Source organism: Mustela nigripes, chromosome 6 (genome assembly GCF_022355385.1).
Source record: "Mustela nigripes isolate SB6536 chromosome 6, MUSNIG.SB6536, whole genome shotgun sequence".
NCBI classification, from domain to species: Eukaryota; Metazoa; Chordata; class Mammalia; order Carnivora; family Mustelidae; genus Mustela; species Mustela nigripes.
Window position 1 is genome coordinate 27261384 of NC_081562.1, and position 18792 is coordinate 27280175.

The window sequence follows — 18792 nt, forward strand, 5'->3', positions numbered from 1 at the left end:
ATAGTTCATTTTTGCCCTTGCTTCCCTTGCCTTTGGCGATGTTCCTAGGAAGATGTTGCTGTGGCTAAGGTCAAAGAGGTTGCTGCCTGTGTTCTCCTCAAGGATTTTGATGGATTCCTTTCTCACATTGAGGTCCTTCATCCATTTTGAGTCTATTTTCGTGTGTGGTGTAAGGAAATGGTCCAATTTCATTTTTCTGCATGTGGCTGTCCAATTTTCCCAGCACCATTTGTTGAAGAGGCTATCTTTTTTCCATTGGACATTCTTTCCTGCTTTGTTGAAGATTAGTTGACCATGGAGTTGAGGGTCTATTTCTGGGCTTTCTATTCTGTTCCATTGATCTTTTGATAAATAAGCCAGCCAATAATTGTTATAAATGAATGAATCAATCAGTCTGTCAGAGTAAAGATAATGAAGGCCCAAATATGAGCCCAAAGGCCTTTATGGTCATTACTGAGACTTTGCAGAGGGTTTAGTTGAGAGCCATGGAGATGTTAAAGAGAAAGAAAACTAGATTTTGGGGGGAAAATGTTAAAGCAAAGAAGTAGTATTCTATAAAAGAAAATATGTAAGACCAGTATAGTCTTCAAGGTGAAAAAAGATGTTCAGGAATTCTTCATCATGAAGAATCTAAACTAGAGGAAATGAAAAGGAGGTGACATGGGATGTTAATGAGATAACATATAGGGAGGTCAAACCCCATTTCCTCCATAGGTATTAACACGACCTCCTGTCAGTCTGCCTCCTCGCTCTCTTGAATGCATCCCCTTTTCTCATTTCCTAGGGCCACGGTCTTAGTCCAGGCTATTTTGTTCTCCTATACAGGCTATTACAATGGCTTATTAATAGTCATCGCAGGCTTTTCCACTTCCAATCTGTTTGTCATTCATTCATTTAAGAAGTATTACAAGACACCTGTTTTATGCTGTGGCACAATTTTAGGTGTTGGAGGTATAAGCCACGAAAAGACAAGGAACCTGTTCTCATGGAGCTTACACTTTCTTGGGGAAGAAATTAGACAGGGTGATGTGAAAGCCAGTGATAGCACAGAGTCCTACTAAAGGCTGGGTGATCAAAGAAACCTCTCTGAAGAGATTTGAGTTGATACATGAAAGTCAAGAGCTATTTGTACAAAGTTCCAGGGAGACAACTAGTATGAAGACCTTAAACTAGAGAGCTAGCTTAGTATTTTCCAAAAACAGAAGACCAACATAGATTAAGTATAGTGGGAGAGAAGAAGAAGAATGTGAAATGAGCTCAGAGAAGTAGACAGGGGCCAAAGCATATACATGCAAATATATAGATTATAAGACAGTAGAGAATGATATACTTTGTTCTAAGGATAGTTAGAATCAGTTGGGGAATTTTGAGCAGAGACTGCTCAAATTCAGACTGCAGTCTGATTATGGGGAGATAAAGGAGCAAGCAGAGAAGGCAATGAAAAATTGTTGGCAGTAGTCCAGGCAGTACATGGTGATAGTATGAACTAAAGTTTTAGGAGTGGATGGTTGGGAATATATTTTGGAAGCTGAGTCATCGGGACTTGCTGATAGGTTAGATGATGAGAGACAATGGAAAGAGGAATCAAGAATAATTCTATGTTTGTGGCTTGTGCAGGTGGGTAGATGATCATATTTATGGGGGGAAAGTAGCAGCTTTTTGATGAGCAGTGTCAGGAATCCAGAGTTCTACTTGAGATAGATGTCTGTCAGTCATTGAAGTAGAGACATCAGGGAAGTACTTGATGATAATGAGCCCTGAGTTCAGGCAGAGAGGTTGGGGCTAGAGACATAGTTCAGGAGTCAACTGTAAATAAATGATATTTAAAGCCATGAGTGTAGTTGAGATCTTCTAGAAAGAGACTGTTTATAGAATAAAAGGAGGACAGGACAGAATCCTGGGGTCCTAGAATATTTAGAGATCAAACAAAAGAAGAGGAGCTAGTAAAAGATTTAAAGAAGGAATGATCAATGAGATAGGTGGAGAGCCTAATATACAAGGTGCCCTGGAAACCAGGTTGAAAAATGTTTCTAGGAGGGAACATATCAGCTATTTCAAGTACTGCTGGGAGGTTAAGTAAGAGGTACACTAGGACATGAATGTTGGGTTGTGGAGCAAGGGTTCATTGGGCATTTCAACAGAAGTTGCATTGAAGTTGTGTATTTACTTTAAAAGCCAAGTGCTTATTTTCATACTATGTCATAATTTGTACTTATCTCCTGAGTCTTCTTAAAGACTAAAGACAAGTTTAGAGTTTGGAGGAGTCAGACCTTTGCAAGATTTCCCTTTTCTGCCTTGCTGTTAATAAAGATGACCTGTAGAAATTTCCCAAGTTATTCTGGAATTTCAAGGAGTAGATATGATGTACTTTAATACAATAAGGACTTTTTTACTTCTTTCACATGGAAATTTCCATTAGTTCAACCTTAAAATTATGTCTTCTAAAGCATCTAACACTGCATCTTCTGTCAGAATGTGGCTGTTACTCAGTCTCCTGAGATATCGATACTTCCCAGTGAAATGCTTTTTTTCTGTATTTAATGCTTTTTTGTTTTTTGTTTTTAAATTGGGACTTGCTGGATTTTGTATTTTGTACATCTTTAAGTTTGTAACTATAAGGTAAGTGAGTTACTCTTTATTAAAGAAGAATTTTCAGGCATAAATACTACGAAACTTGTACTCGGGAATCTTCTTAGTTGTGTAGATTTCATTTTATATTTGTAACTGGTTTTCTATATGTAACTGTTCTAAATGACTATTGTATGTTTCAGACAGAACTTGAGAGTAAACTACAACAGCAGTCAACACAAGCAGCCCGGGAACTTGCAGCAGAGAAAGAGAAAATGTCAGTGTTACAAAATACCTATGAAAAAAGTCAGGAAAATCTAAAACAGCTTCAGTCTGACTTCTATGGGAAGGAATCTGAGCTTCTTGCCACCAGGCAAGATCTTAAGGTATAGTAAAATATATTACAAAAATGGAGTAGGTTGTTTATAGACATTCATTATATGACTGTTTGAGTCCAGATGGCAAGGGAATGTTAGTATTTATGGAATATCATGATTGTTTTCTATTAAATTATTATTTTTGGAGTTACATGCTTTTTAAAAATTAAATTGTTTTATGTTATTACAACATATATATGTAAATATAGGCAATTTAAAAATAACATCTGTAACAGTAAAATAATTTGGAAGTATGGTAACTGCTATATTTTAGGCTTATCTAAAGACTTCGCTGTCTTTATGTAAAAAGGTAATTTTTAAGAAGGACTGCTGTTTGATGGGCGGTGAGGATGTACAGAAAGGGGAACCCTCTTACACCGTTGGTGGGAATGCAAGTGGTGCAGCCACTCTGGAAAACAGTATGGAGGTTCCTCAAAAAGTTGAAAATAGAGCTACCCCATGACCCAGCAATTGGCACTACTGAGTATTTACCCCAAAGATACAAATGTGATTTGAAGGGGCACCTGCACGCCAGTGTGTATAACAGCAGTGTCCACAATAATTGAACTATGGAAAGAGCCCAAATGTCCATCAACAGCTGAATGGATAAAGAAGATGTGGTATATGTATACAATGGAATACCACTCAGCCATCAGAAAATGAAATCTTGACATTTACAACACTGTGGATGGAACTAGAGGGTATTATGCTAAGTGAAATAAGCCAAACAGGGAGAGCCAGTTACCATATGATCTCACTGATATATGGAATTGAAGAAACAAAACAGTCATAGGGGAAGAGAGGAAAAAATAAAATAAGATGAAACCAGAGTGGGAGACACACCATAAGAGACTTAATCATAGGAAACAAACCGAGGATTGCTAAAGGGGAGGAGGTTGGAGGGATGGGGTAACTGGATGATGGACATCAAGAAGGGCATGTGATTTAATGAGCACTAGGTATCATATAAGACTGATAAATCACAGACCTGTACCTCTGAAACCAATATTATATTATATGTTAATTAATTTAATTTAAAAAATAAAAAAATAAATAAAAAGGACTCTATTAGAAAAATCTAAGGATGTACCAATAGTGGTATTAGATGTTAAATAATTTAATTTTAAAAATATAAAAAAATAAAAAGGACTTCATTAGTAAAATCTAAGGATTTTTGAAAATGTAAGCAATTTTACTGTTGGTTGTCAGGCAGTATCGACTTTAGCTTTATATATTGGTCAACTTCCCAAGACTACCAGAATGTCTAATGATTAAAATTAGGAGATTTTAGCTCAAAGTAAACTTAATAACCTAAACATATATGGAAACCTTGTTCTTGACAGTACTATTTGATTAAAGTATCATGTTTATTAAAATGAAGGATGTAGGAAAAGGATAATTTTTATGTAGCATTAAGGTATGAGTTCTCTAAGGTAAATGGAACATCTCCCAGATGGTCCAGCTAGTTGTCTCTCTTTCTTTCTCTTTTTGTCATGGTGAAATACAAACATAATAAAAATAGCTGTTAGTTTAAAGAATATTGACCTAAGAGATCTAAATCCTGTTTGGTTTTTTTGTTTAATTTAAAGTACATTATTGAAAAATTGTTGATAATCACAGGATATTTATATATAATATGTATAAATATAGTATGTCTATATGTTACCATAAGCTGTTATAGGGAAGGCTTTAAGAAGGAGGTAAAATTTGAACAGGTTCTCAAGGTTATATTTGAATATATAGAGAGTCCTAAGAAAGGTTATTTAACTCTGGCACATTTGAGAAAAGGTGCTGCAGTGGAGATGAGCAGAGCCAGGAGGCTAGCATGCTGTTGTGGGTTTGGAGGTTAAGTTAAAAAAGACTGGGATCAAATCATGAAGTATCTTAGATGCCTAACAAGGATGATTGAACTTTATATTTGGGATGGGGGTGGAAACGCAAAGTACAAGCAAAGGAATAAAATGAAGAAATGGACAGCTTAACCTGAAAGAGGTTTATAGACAGCTTGGATTGGTTCTGGGTAAATTAGCTAGGGAGATTAATTAAGAGGCTATCTCCCTTTCTCCATAAATTCCATTAATCAAGGTGTTAATTGATTAGACTGGGCTTAAAATTCAAGAAGATGGAGCAGAAAAGATGAATGAGGGAGACTGGGTGAAACCAGAGGACTGAATACAGATAGGCCACAAGGGAATTGAAGGAACCAGTGGTAATTAATGATTTGACAAAGAAATAGGAAACTTGGGTCAAAGGATTTTCCTAGTGCTGAGTTGTTACAAGAAAAAAATACCATCTGATGTTTAGAAAGTCTTAACTTGCTGTACTCTCTAAGTAGCTTTATATTATTGGTATTTTTTTCTTTGTAACGTTATTGAAAGTCAGGGAAGGTCTGTAGAAGAGTTTGGACTTTATCCTAAAGGCAGTAGGGACCACAGAATAGCTATGCTTGGATCTGTAGGTTAGGCCAGTGACTGGTGGAGGATAAGGAATGCATTGTGGAGCAGCAGGGCTGAGTGTGGAGAGTGGAGAGAACACTAGGCAGAGTCCATGTACACGTGATGGTGGCCTGGGCAGTAACAGTATGGAGGAGAATGTGGATGAATTAGAAGGATGTTCAGCTGATCAAGGAGATGAAGCTTAAGGATTGATTGCATAAGTCCTATAGAAATCACTGTTTCTGTTTTTGTTTTTTTCAGGCAGATATCTTATTTACCCCAAAGCATGACATGGTGACAGGACTTAGATCTCTTAGGTCAATATTCTTTAAACTAACAGCTATTTTTATTATGTTTGAAAATTACATCAGCTACTAATAATTTTATATGTTGAAAGAAAAATTCATATGTTTGGACAAGAAGAGAAAGGCATAGGGATAAGGCTGCTGAGGAGTTTCTCAACTGTTAAGAGGCATGGATAGATCCTCTATTCCAAAGCATCGTTTTGCAGATGAGACTGAGGTCTGGTGTGGTTTGTGACAGTCCTAGAGCTGCCCAGTAACAGAACCATGATTAAATCTCAGTTCTTCTGATTCATAGCCCTTTACTCTTTTATCATTATTTCACCAGGATTTTTAAATATAAAATAGAATATTGCTTAATTCTATTATTCATGCTTCCCAAAGTATCTGAATTACGTAGGAAGTTTAAAAAAAATATTCCTAGAGAACTTCAAATGATACTTATGGACCAGAATAAGAGATGGTTATTAGCTTTTCTTTCTCTCTTTCTCTCTTTCTTTCTCTCTTTCTTTCTTTCTTTCTTTCTTTCTTTCTTTCTTTCTTTCTTTCTTTCTTTCTTTCTTTCTTTCTTTCTTTCTTTCTGCGTCAAGAATGTTTTAGGATCTTATTGCATAGAAATGAGAAGGGAGAGGTTGAGAACTTTGTAACATGACACCTACCTGAGTCTAGACTGCCATCTGTGGGTTGATTGTGTACTTCAAGACACCAGTGGAGTGGAAGACAGGCTGCCTGATCTATGCCTTTAGCCCCATCTGCTGGATTGTTTGTGAAATACTGATGTTTGTTGACGATATTTCAAATTAATTGGCTATGCTGTATGCTAGTCTTTACTGTTGAAGGAAGGTAGAAGTGGAATTTAAATTTTGTGAAGCAAAAATTCTAGGATAATAAGTTTAGAGTTAAATATAAACCTTTAGCCTTTACCATTCTTATGTCATTTAATCAGGGATCAAGAAGAAGTAATAAAATTTTAAGTTTTATTTTGAAAGAAGAAAGGAAAAATTGTTGGGCAGACAAGAACAGTAGCTACCACAGAACACTGCAGAAATTCCTTTCAGCTACACTACTGTGATTGTGGTATTCAGGGTCAAGGTTGGTAGGTGATCTACTCAGGGATTTGTGGGAGTAAGTGGCTTAATGATAGGTCCACAAAACTATTCAGTGGGAGGGGGAGTTCCCTAAGGGAAGAGATGCTGAACAGATGAAAATAATGTGGCCTTCAACAAGAAAGATAAATGCATGGCAGTGTTATCACTGAATGGCAGAGATGAATATTCAGAGACAAGACAGAGCAACATGTCTCGGCATCTTCTGAAAAGAATAGTGAAAATTTTTAGCTTGATCTTAAACATTTAGTCACTGGGTTTTGGGGCATTTAAAATTTTATTGGATGTTATTTATACCATGGGCACTTTGGAATTCTTTTGGGTAAAGATTGTTAACTACAAGCTCTAGCGAGCCTCAAGCCTTGGTATTCTTTAGTGTTAGATCAGGACCTCTGTTGACTGACAATTGCTATAAACTGTAGGGGCTAGGCTTTGTCAGATTTTGTTATTTTTACTTGAAATCCCTTTGTGATGCTTATGCCAGTTCCCACATGTACCATGGAGCCTTCTGTAAACACATTCTAGATAGAGTTCATTGTTTTTCTGTTCATTTGATTCATGGCAAATGCTCTCCTAGCACATACAGCTTCCATTTTACATACTGGTTCTGGTTTTCAGGCTACAGAGTGAAATTCTTTAAGTTAAGCACTATCTTTTACCTCCCTGTCTACCTTAGGAGTACACTCAATTAATGGTTAGCTACTTGGTTAGTGAAGGACTCATGACTTTAAGATTTTTGAAAAAGGAGCCTGAGAGTTTTTAGTGTTCACTAGAAGCCATTGGAAATCGAAATTTCATTTATATCAGAAAGACTTCTGAACTGGATTTATTTGTAAGGAATAAACTTTCTCTTTCAGGAAGCTTGAGAACTCCTTAAATAAGGTCTTCATTTTAAAAATTTTCATCTATTTTTTTTTTTCATTGAATGCTTACTATAGCTGAGCCTTGCCCGCAGGGATCTTTGCTAGATTATATCTTCTGCCTCCTGTTCAAAGGAACTGTATCTCCAGAATAAGAAAGATGAACTTCTTCCAGATGGTGGGAGAGCATCTTAGAGTTACTTTTCTTCTCTGCTGCTATTTTGTAGTTGCAACTGAGAGTGTCAATATTCCTGCCATTTTCTGTTACCATATCTACCACCTGTTGCCATATCTATCCCAAAATGAAACCTAATAGGTCAAAAAGTTTTCCCTTTTCACTAGCTTTGTCTTCACAAAATATTTGGACTTTAGAACAGTCAGTAACTATGGGCAGTGTTGATCAACAACACTACTTCTACCACGTAGATGGGAAGTTAAGAGGCTGGGCTAATATCTTTGTCAGAAATAGAGCCCCAGATGTCTGGTAGAGTTTATTCTTTTGATTCACTTGATCAGGTTAGCAGATGTGAAATGGTTTTTTTCACTTCATGACAAAAATCCTTTCTGTTTACTAAAATTTCAGCATGTCACGGGACATCGTAGGTCCTGTAAGACATATATATATGTAATGTAGCATTTAACTACATCTCCTTTTAAATTGCTTTTTTTCATGTCTCCCCATATCTTCTAATTATATATACACACATACACATAAATATAAATACACATAAACATTTATATACATATATATTTTTTTTTTCTGAGTGTGTTTAATACAATCCCTTCTTGTATAATATTCCTTAATACCACTTAGCCAGTAATACTTACAGACGATTTCTAAAGGTTTTGGAATTGCTTCAGTTTTATTAAATATTTTACATTAAACTGTTCTCCATAGGCAGGAGAGTTAAGAGAGTTGTCTAGTGTTCTTTCTTTTTTTTTTACCTGATGTTACTGAAAGGCATAACAAGCTATCTTGTTATAGTATATTGCTTTCTACTGTGCTTATGCTAACTGTTGTTTCTGTTGAAATTTGCTAAAATCAAAAAAGGACATATAATAATTTGGGGAAATTGTTTTTATAAGTCTGTAGAAGAGAAGCTTTCTCTAGCACAGGAGGACTTGATTTCAAACAGAAATCAAATTGGACACCAAAATAAATTGATTCAAGAACTTAAAACTGCCAAGGCTACATTGGAGCAGGAATCAGCAAAGAAAGAACAGCAGTTGAAGGAGCAGTGTAAAACACTACAAGATGTCCAGAAAGAAAAGGTATTTCATTTTCTGACTAAATCTAGAATCTGAGAGTTACAACGGCTTTAGAAATTATCTAGTCAAATCTCTTACCTGATACAGGCATCACCTTTATCTTCAGCAGCAGCTCTCCTTAGATGGATTTCTGGTGTCTGATAAAATACTTGTGATAATTGGATTTTTGATGCTATGAAGTACTCTTAATAGCTCCTTTATCATTTCTACTCATTTTTCTTTTTGCTCTTTTTGGTTTTACAAATCTTTTTCATACCATAGACCTCTGGTTATTTAAAAACAGGTGTTATAGCTCCACAACTATCTTATATAACATTTTCTAGTGTGTGAAAGAGAGAAAAAGGTCTAGAAGTAATTCTTAGCTTATAATTCTTAGAATTCAGAGCCAGGTCTTTCTAAGGGAAGTTAGAGTATATTTTACATAAATGGTGCTAAATTATAGAGTTGAAAGCCATCTGTTATATGACCAATACATTTAAAAGTTAGTTAAAGTACCATATGAAAGAGAAATTTGGATTCTAGGAAGCATTTTATTTCTGGCTTCATAGTTGAAATCACATTATTTCTATTAGCTGATAGGATATCATTCTGAAGTTTACAATTCCAGAAGTTCATTGGGTATCTTAATTGTGCAATTCAAAGTCTCTTTAATTTAAAAAATTGGCGGATGTTTTTGTTGGGGTGGGAGTTTGGAGCTGACATGATATTCGTGATTTGTGCCTCAAGTTTAGAAAATTTTGAGACAACTATAGCATATAGGCCTTTAGTTGTAAGGGCTTTGGAACAGTCAGACTTTGTTGTAGTTTTGACTGTATCGCTAAAGGCTTTTATTTAACTTCTCTGAACCTTTGTTCCTTTATTATCAAATGAGGATTAAAAAGAGCTATTTAGTATAAATATCAAATTAGATAATATGTAATATCACTACCTAGGTGCCTTAAATAAAGATATTTCTGGTAATAGTAATAATAACAGCATTAAAGAATGGTAGTTTTGGCTAAATTTTATAGTGTTCTTACTTTGGCCAGACACTATTCATTTTATGGTATTAACATTAACTATTTAATGCTTATAAAGATCTTACTGTTGTTCACATTGTATAAATAATGACAAAGAGGCAAGTGAAGGTAAGTAGTTTGCTCAAGTTAACTTAGGTAAAAAGGGGCAGAAACAGTGTCATAAATAGTTGTAGTTATTTTATTACATTGATTTTCAGTTAAGTATTTTAAAATTACTTTTTAATAAATTCTTTTTCTACAGTCACTGAAAGAGAAAGAACTAGTAAATGAAAAATCTAAATTGGCAGAGATAGAGGAAATTAAGTGTAGACAGGAAAAAGAAATTGTGAAATTGAGTGAAGAACTCAAGTCCCACAAGCAAGAAAGCATAAAGGTATGTTAAAATAATCATTGTTCTTCCCTCTGTACTGTATTATTGTCATTTAAATAAAAAAATACATATATTATTGGAAACCTGCTATGTGCCAGATGTGTTGTTTCGTCATTTTGACAAATGCTTTCACTATTGTGCTGCATAGTGTCTATATACATATATTGAAACTATGTTACTTATGTTTTCAGCTTTTTGAATAAAGCAAAGTAACTCTAAAAGTTTAGATTTGTTGAGATGATAATCAAGAGAGCTATTGATTTAGGGGTACCTGGGTGGCTTAGTTGGTTAAGTGACCTACTCTTGATTTCAGCTCAGGTCTTGATCTCAGGGTTGTGAATTCAAGCCCTCTGTTGGCTCCATACTGGGTTGTAGAGTCTAATTAAATAAATAATTTTTTTAAAAAGTTGGGGGGGACCTGGGTGGCTCAGTTGGTTAAGCATCCCACTCAAGCTTAGGTCTTGATCTTAGGGTCATGGGTTTGGGCCCCACCTTGTGTTCTATGCTGGGCATGGAGCCTACTTCAAAAAATAAAAAAGAAGAGCTATTGATTTAGAAAATGATGTTTATAGATAGTAAGCTAAAAAACAGAGTCTAAAACTCAGATTTTTATGGGATTGTGTTTTTTCAATTGTTTTTCTTTCCTAAAATTTTTGATAATCTGTTCTGAACATTTTTCCTGTCATAAGAATAATAGGGGATCAGTTGACAAAACCAATTGTCTATAATTTGCTTTGTAAAAAATTATTAAATTTCTTAGAAAAAGGTTAAATTCTCTCTTGACTGCTCTCACTACCTTTTATGTCTACCAATATACTTACCATTTTGGTTTTTAATTAATTATCTCTTTATATCATTATATTCTTATATACTGTGACTTCCGTAAAGCAGGTAATGTATATAATTCATCTCTATATGTCTTCTTAAAAACTAACACAATGTGTGATGCCTAAGCAGTGACCAGTGAATGCTGACTAAGTGAAGAAAGGGAAAATAGGGGCTAGGAGTTTTTCCATAATTGAATTAAAATATGCATGTAAAGTTATTACTTGGATCTAAATGGTTATTGAGCAGGAAGTAAATAATCTTTCCTCTTTTAAACCAATTGTTTAAAATAGTGAACTTTAAGGATCTCCTAAGAGGAGAGGTTAAAACTCATATTGTATGTATTGTTATGATAACTTGTCTAACCGCTACATATGGAAACATTTACTGTAAAGGATGATTTATTTTTGGCCTTTTTCAATAGGAGGTAACAAATCTCAAGGATGCCAAGCAGCTTTTGATTCAGCAGAAATTAGAGCTTCAAGGGAAAGTAGATTCCTTGAAGGCAACCCTTGAGCAGGAGAAGAGAAACCAGCAAATGCTAAAAGAACAGGTGAAAAAGGAGGAAGAGGAACTGAAGAAAGAATTTACTGAGAAGGAAGCTAAACTGGTCAGTAATTTTTTGGTGGGGAGTGTGTTTTGAGATTGATTTTATAAGTCAATCCAGTAACAGAGGATTTTTCTACTTAGAAGTTAGGATTTAAATGCTCTTACCTAGCATTTTAATTTTTGATTGAGAAAAGAGATCTGATTTGTTTAAAGAGCTGGCATGTATTTGGAAATATTTTAGTCTGTAATTACATTTTGGTTTATATAAATAAAAATTCAATAAAACTTAATTCAAAAAAATGAAAACCTTTCAGTGCCAGAAAAACAAACAAATCCACAATTGTGTAGGTTGAGGTAAATGGCATGGATTGCTAATGATGTTAAACTCATTTGTTTAGTCCAAGTGAATGTTGATAAGGGAGAACGGAAACTTCAGTTTGGAATTTTGATGACCAAAGTCTACTTTTCCTTCCCTAAATTGTGCATGCCAAAATGGGAAGCATCTGGCTTTCCTCTATTGAATTAAGTCCAGATAACTTGAATGCTGAATGTTTTAGTTGAAGGTTTGAATTTCAAGTTCACACAGTGATCTGAAGGGTTTGTATTTTTTTGTTTGTTTTTTTTTGTTTTTGTTTTGTTTTGTTCGGTTTTTGGCAGGTTGGTAGACAAAAAGATGTATGTGGAATTTGAGATGGATAATGCCAGCTTTGCATCCAGGGCCTTTGCTATCCTTAACTATGTGTTCTTCCTCTGTGCTAGTGAGAAAAGGAAAATATCTCAAATTGCTTTATGTTCACTGGTGTTATAAGAAGCTTGCTGACCATCATTTCAGCATAATGGCCTTGAGCCACTTCAGATTACACAGATGTTTTTGGAATTAGTTTCATTAGTGTAAAATGAAATACATTCTCCTGCCTTCTTTCCTGAAGAAGTAATATTATTTATGTTGCCAATATTTTAAATTCAATAGCTAATTAAATTTATTTTGCATTACTTTTGTAATAGGTTTTTTTCTCACTGTTCTTCCTTTTTCAGCATTCTGAAATAAAAGAAAAAGAAATAGGAATGAAGAAGCATGAAGAAAATGAAGCTAAACTTACCATGCAGATTACAGCATTAAATGAAAACTTAGGCACTGTAAAGAAAGAGTGGCAGTCCAGTCAACGGAGAGTCAGTGAGCTCGAGAAACAGACGGACGACTTACGGGGTGAAATTGCAGTGTTAGAAGCTACAGTTCAGAATAATCAGGATGAAAGGAGAGCACTACTAGAAAGGTGATTGATGTCTAGTCAAATTAGTTTATTTCCATTCTAAGTGACGAAAAGATGGTCTTTTTCCACATTTTAAAAAATACAAGTCTTGAGAAAAATGCATGGGTCCTGTAGGTATTTATGTAGCCATTTAAAAACTAACCCTTAAAGCAATCAGATAGTTGAAATTCATGTATTATATTTGAAGTTACTGAAGTAGTTTATTATGTATGTTCTAGAAGGATCTTTATCATTAAAAAATTTAATAGTCTCTTTGCCATCTATTCTAGATGCCTTAAAGGAGAAGGTGAAATAGAAAAGCTTCAAACCAAAGTCCTTGAATTGCAAAGAAAGCTGGATAATACCACTGCAGCAGTGCAGGAGCTGGGCAGAGAAAATCAGTCCCTTCAAGTAAGTCATCTGGTAATGTGAGGCTGTTTTTCAGTATAGAATTAACTCTTAGGGAAAGCACATTTTCAGTCTTTAAAAGAAATCTCCGATATTTAGTAAATACTTTTGAATGGTTACTTTCTTTGTAGCAGTATTGTTTGTGTTATGGATAATTAAATAAAAGGGATAAAGAATTTGTCTGAGAGAACCCTGGGATTAGTGAGAAAGCCTTGTCATTCCTGAATTGTCAGTACTGGGAAAATTCAGAAACATCAAGGAATAGTTGAGTCACTATTTGATAAAGAAGTGATGGGCTTGGTGCCCAGAAAGGATTGATCATTAAGGTTAGAATGGATGGGAAATCACTAAGGATTAGAAATTACCAGTGCCTTTGAGGACTAAAATTTGATTTACTTTATTTTTTTTTTTGTTATTCAGACTTATGAATTTAACAACTTTTGACAATGGAAAATGACCAAAGTATTTTGGATATTTAAAATTTTATCCCATGGTGCCTATAAGTCAAAATTTTATAAAGTTGGGCACCAGGGGCACCTGGGTGGCTCAGTGGGTTAAAGCCTTTGCCTTCGGCTCAGATCATGATCCCAGGGTCCGGTGATCAAGCCCCGCATCCCGCTCTCTGCTCAGCAGGGAGCCTGCTTCCTTTCCTCTCTCTCTGCCTGCCTGTGATTTCTGTCTGTCAAAATAAATAAAATCTTTAAAAAAAAAAAAAAAAGTTGGGCACCAAATTAGAAATTATGCATCATTCTTCAAAATGTTGAATGTTATATGTACAGGCACTTGTTTTTGTTTGTTTGTTTTTTTTAATAGATCAAACACACACAAGCATTAAATAGGAAATGGGCTGAAGACAACGAAGTACAAAACTGTATGGCCTGTGGGAAAGGCTTTTCAGTAACAGTGAGACGGGTAAATTATTTTATTCATATTGCTATGGTTCTGAATTTTATTTCTCAATATCAATTAATGTTTTAACCATCAGCATAATCTTGCATTTGATGGATTAAAAACATTTTCTATTTGTTGATTAACTTTACAGCTATATAGAATCATTAAATTTTATGCAGTATAGTTTCTGATCAGCATATGTGTTTCAATTTTAGTTTTAAATTTAGTCATTGCCTCTCTATTGACTTATTCTCTGGAATAATCATTTTCTGAACCAGTGGGCCAGGATTAAACTCATATGTTTTAGTCATCATTGGGTTCTTTTAAAGAAAAAGAAGAGATTAAAAAACCTTTTTTTCTAAATAATACCATGTTATGTTTCAGGTTTATATTCTTATTGATGAAATTATGCCTAAAACACTTGGCAAATAGGAATGGTTTTTACCTGGTAGGATGAGATGCTTTATTATCACTTTTTAGATGCCTCTTAAGGTTCTTTTGAGAATTCCATGATAAATGCCATATAAAATGTTTAGCATAGTATCTGGTAAATAGGAAACATTCAGATTAACTAAGGGATTAAATTGACATACTGAAATGGTATATTATTAAATAATACACTAATCACTTGAAAATTAATATACCTTCACAGTACAGTCTGTAGTAGTCTTGTAGTCTCATAATGCTTTTGGTATAGTTTCTATGCTTGAAATTGTTTAATTTTTGTCATTTACAGCATCACTGCAGACAATGTGGAAATATCTTCTGTGCTGAGTGTTCAGCCAAAAATGCCTTAACTCCTTCTTCCAAGAAGCCTGTTCGTGTCTGTGATGCATGTTTCAATGACTTGCAAGGATAATGGGTTATCACAATGTCAGAGTAGTATTACACTAACATTAGATTTTTAATAAATGCACTTAATAGAGGTCTTGGACTACTATTTGATTTGGACAGTGGTTGCAATATTAGACCAAATTAGAATTCATATATTTTGGAATGTTATCAATATCAAGTAAAACTCTTCTATTTTTGTGAGACTTGGGCTCATCTTTCATTACTTTTTTCCATTTAACCCCTGGAACAGCTTTCATGCCAAGTTTAGAATTAGCCAATGAAATGTAAATAAACTTTGGACAGAAAATAGCAATGTATTTTTTTAAATATAATTTCATTGTTCACAAGTGACATGAATACAGTTCCATAGCTTACTTCTTCCTCCCAAATTTAGGATACAAAATATATATGTTGCACAATAGCACATTAATTATATTAAATACTCATTGTGAAGTCATGCACAGAACTATAAAACGTTTTTTTTTCTTATATATAGTTCATAGCTCAGTTGCATTATTATGTTATAAATTTACTACTCAAGTACAGTTTATGTTGAAATATGTATTAACCATGAATTTAAACATGGTTTTTGTTTTAACAATATTGATTAAATTCTCTTGGGTAGATTTTATGAAAACCTCTGTAAAATCAGTTTGCTTACTTTATGGTTATCCTGGGGTGGGTTGTATTTTAAAGATTAGGGTTAATTTTTCTTTTTCTTTGTCTTTTTCTATCTAACTTTTAAACTCTCACATATTCTCAATTAGGAATCTAGAAAACCTCTCACCCTCACCCCCCAGTTGGAGGATGAATAATAGAAATTGTATAATGGTTCTATTCTCAGTTTCTTGTAAGAGGAAAGTTTTCTGAGATTAGCCTTTATATTATACCCTCATTATACCCTATATTATACCTTGTCTCTCCTGCATCTGGGGGAATCTGAGTTTGCTTTTTTAATGGATCTTTGTTTTCCTTTTATTTGGTTTAACCTTTCTAAGCATAGCTCAGCTTCACTATTGTTTTATAATTTTGCATCTTAAAGCCAGTAACTGATAACGCTCTGGTCTTATCTGCATAAACGAATACAAATGATAAGGAGATATTAAATATTCTACTTTATATTTTCTTCTTACCTAGTAGGGAAACAGTTTTGAAAGTTGTGAACTTGACTTTAATTTAAAATGATTCTGAATTTGGGGTTCTATATCAGCTGGCAAATCTTTTAATTTTGCAAAAATATTACTATGAAATTACTTCGAAATAACAGCTGGAGAGAAGAGTATCACCAAAAACAAATGTATGTGGGAATCCCAAAGTTATAATCAGAACTGAAGCAGAGTGGCTAATTAAGGATAATTAAAAGTTAGCTTATTTGTATGGTGAACAATGGAATTGAGTTTTAATTTATTATGGTCTTACTCATTTGGCAAATTGGAAAAAATCTGTAGAGAGGTCATTAATATTGACTTATTCTTTTTAGAAAAAAAAGTACGAAGTTATCCATTTGTGCAATGTAATCATTTGGTAATAATATCAGGGAAGGATGGGACTTAATATTTCATTTGCAATGGTTTACCATACATACTTGCTTTCAAATATCATGCTGAAATAAAGTTGTGTTTATGCTTTACCTGTAACATCTAAGAATTAAAAAGATTGTCATATAATTATTTAATTATTTTTTAAAAAGCCATTTAAATAAGTCTTGCTGTCAGTAGCTATTAATGACCCTGTTTGTGAGGCCCTCAGTTTGTATAAACATATATCCTTCAGCTTATATAAAGAAGAAATACAGTGACTCTTTATTAAAAATAATAATTGGATAATATAAATTGAGCTAAAATTATTTGAGCCTTTTTATGTACTTATAAATCCTTTCAAATAGTCTTAATTCTATACTCTAACACATTAGAAACAGTATGAAACTTAGGAACTTTCTGCTTTGGAAAAACAGATACTCATAGCACCATTTTTTGTTTTTGTTTTTGTTTTAAGATCATAAAACTTCATGAGGATTATAGGTTAAGTATTTGTTCATTTCGTCTCCTAATTGGGTGCACTGAAGGCCTTTTCCCTGTCTTGTCCCCCCACCTCTATATTCCCCCCAATTGTGGGGACAACAAATAAAATCGTATGTGTTTGAGTCATTTTCTAGTTTTCATCTAGCTAATCTCATTTCATAGGTCCTGAATAATTTACTACAGGCTACTCTACTAATAATTTTGGAAATGAAACCTTTTCTTTGTTGTTGTTTATTAACTTTCACTAATTTAAGATGTTTTAGAAACAAAGAATTTTCTTTTTCTTTTATTTAAAGTCATCTTTTGAGTTCTTATTGGCTCTACATTTTAGATGTTTGCTGGTACTATTTGTCAGTGAGTTAGAACTCGCATGTCTGAGCTTTTGGCTCTAACGCAGTCTTTTGGCATCACTTGTTAGTAAATTCCAAAACCCAGCACAGAAATGTGAATTAAAATCAAGTTTTGCTGGGTTCGTGTACAATAAACTATACCTACAGATTTTCTTTAATAGAAAGAAGAGACAGCTGCTGGTATAGGATTAGTTCATTTTGAAGAAAAAAGAGGGAAACAAACACAAAGACCTCAATGCAGTGTACAAATAACATTTTGTTCAACTACCTCTTAATGTGGAATTAGCTAGTTTAATAGTTTCCTCACCGTAATGTTAAATAGTAACTGCCAAATTTGTTAGTTTCCCATCTCTCTTAGAAAGGCTTTAAGATTATTTTATAGTTTTGAGAACTTTGAAGCCACTTTTTTTTAACTTTGCATTTGCATAAAAATGTTTAGCTTTTAAGTGGACAGCAAATTATGATCATATATTTTGATATTCATGACCTATTTGACTATAGCAATTTTTTTTAATGCACTTTGGCTATTAAACCATGGATGATTTGATCCGTAAGATTTAAATGTGCCATCAATTTAGTATTCCTAGACATGAGCTTGATGAATGGTATTCTGTAATTATAATGTGCCACACATTATGGTGTCTTAATTGCCCTTTGCCTGAATTTTAATGATCAATTTGTTATTGTTGCAGATGTGAATATTGTGCATAAACTTACTAAATTTATGTAAAATTGTATAAAGTAGAATTGGAAATTGCTAAGTTCTTTCTGTGTAGAAGTAATGAATTTATTGTAACATGATGCAGTTATATATATGACAATGTGTACTTCCTTGAACTGGATCATATATTCATAGTTTCTATAGAAACTTGTGCATGAATATTTTCTCATTTAGGTTTTTAATTCATTATTTGTATTGTGTTTCCTACTTGTGATCATGTAGTTGTGCCTTATTTTTGTGAGAGAGTTTAGCTCAGTAAATACTGTAATTTCTAAACTCAGTGAGTGGAAGGTTATTGATTATAAATGTAACTGATAAATTACACAACAGCATTTAAATCTGTATAGAGAACAATGGAAGGATCCTTATTGAATTGTTGCTTTTGTTTTTTTTAATTTGTTAAAGATGATATTAAAAAACCTTTTCTTTCTAGTACCTGTATTCTGTGACTGTAAATTATTTTGCCTATTTAAAAAAGAGTACAAAATGATAACCATTTTGTATATATTTACAGAATGTTAGAACTTTCTGCTTGGATGGAGACGGGATAAGCTTTGATGTTTAACGTAAAGTAGTAAGTTCATAACTTGAAGAGAAATTACTAAAGCCATTTTGCTTAGGACATTCTGTTTTTATT

General features: G+C 33.7%; 1 protein-coding gene across 2 annotated transcripts in view; it reads left to right on the top strand.

Moving 5' to 3' along the window:
* EEA1 (early endosome antigen 1) overlaps window positions 1–18590 on the top strand; it is a 121442-nt gene extending 102852 nt beyond the window's left edge. For both annotated transcript variants that reach the window (XM_059402358.1, XM_059402359.1), the window contains 8 exons: window positions 2772–2954; window positions 8735–8920; window positions 10178–10309; window positions 11556–11741; window positions 12716–12954; window positions 13221–13341; window positions 14152–14250; window positions 14966–18590. In XM_059402358.1, the coding sequence (XP_059258341.1) occupies window positions 2772–2954; window positions 8735–8920; window positions 10178–10309; window positions 11556–11741; window positions 12716–12954; window positions 13221–13341; window positions 14152–14250; window positions 14966–15088 (1269 nt within the window). In that variant the 3' untranslated portion in view covers window positions 15089–18590. The remainder of the gene's footprint in view (window positions 1–2771; window positions 2955–8734; window positions 8921–10177; window positions 10310–11555; window positions 11742–12715; window positions 12955–13220; window positions 13342–14151; window positions 14251–14965) is intronic.
* Window positions 18591–18792: the final 202 nt, after the last annotated feature.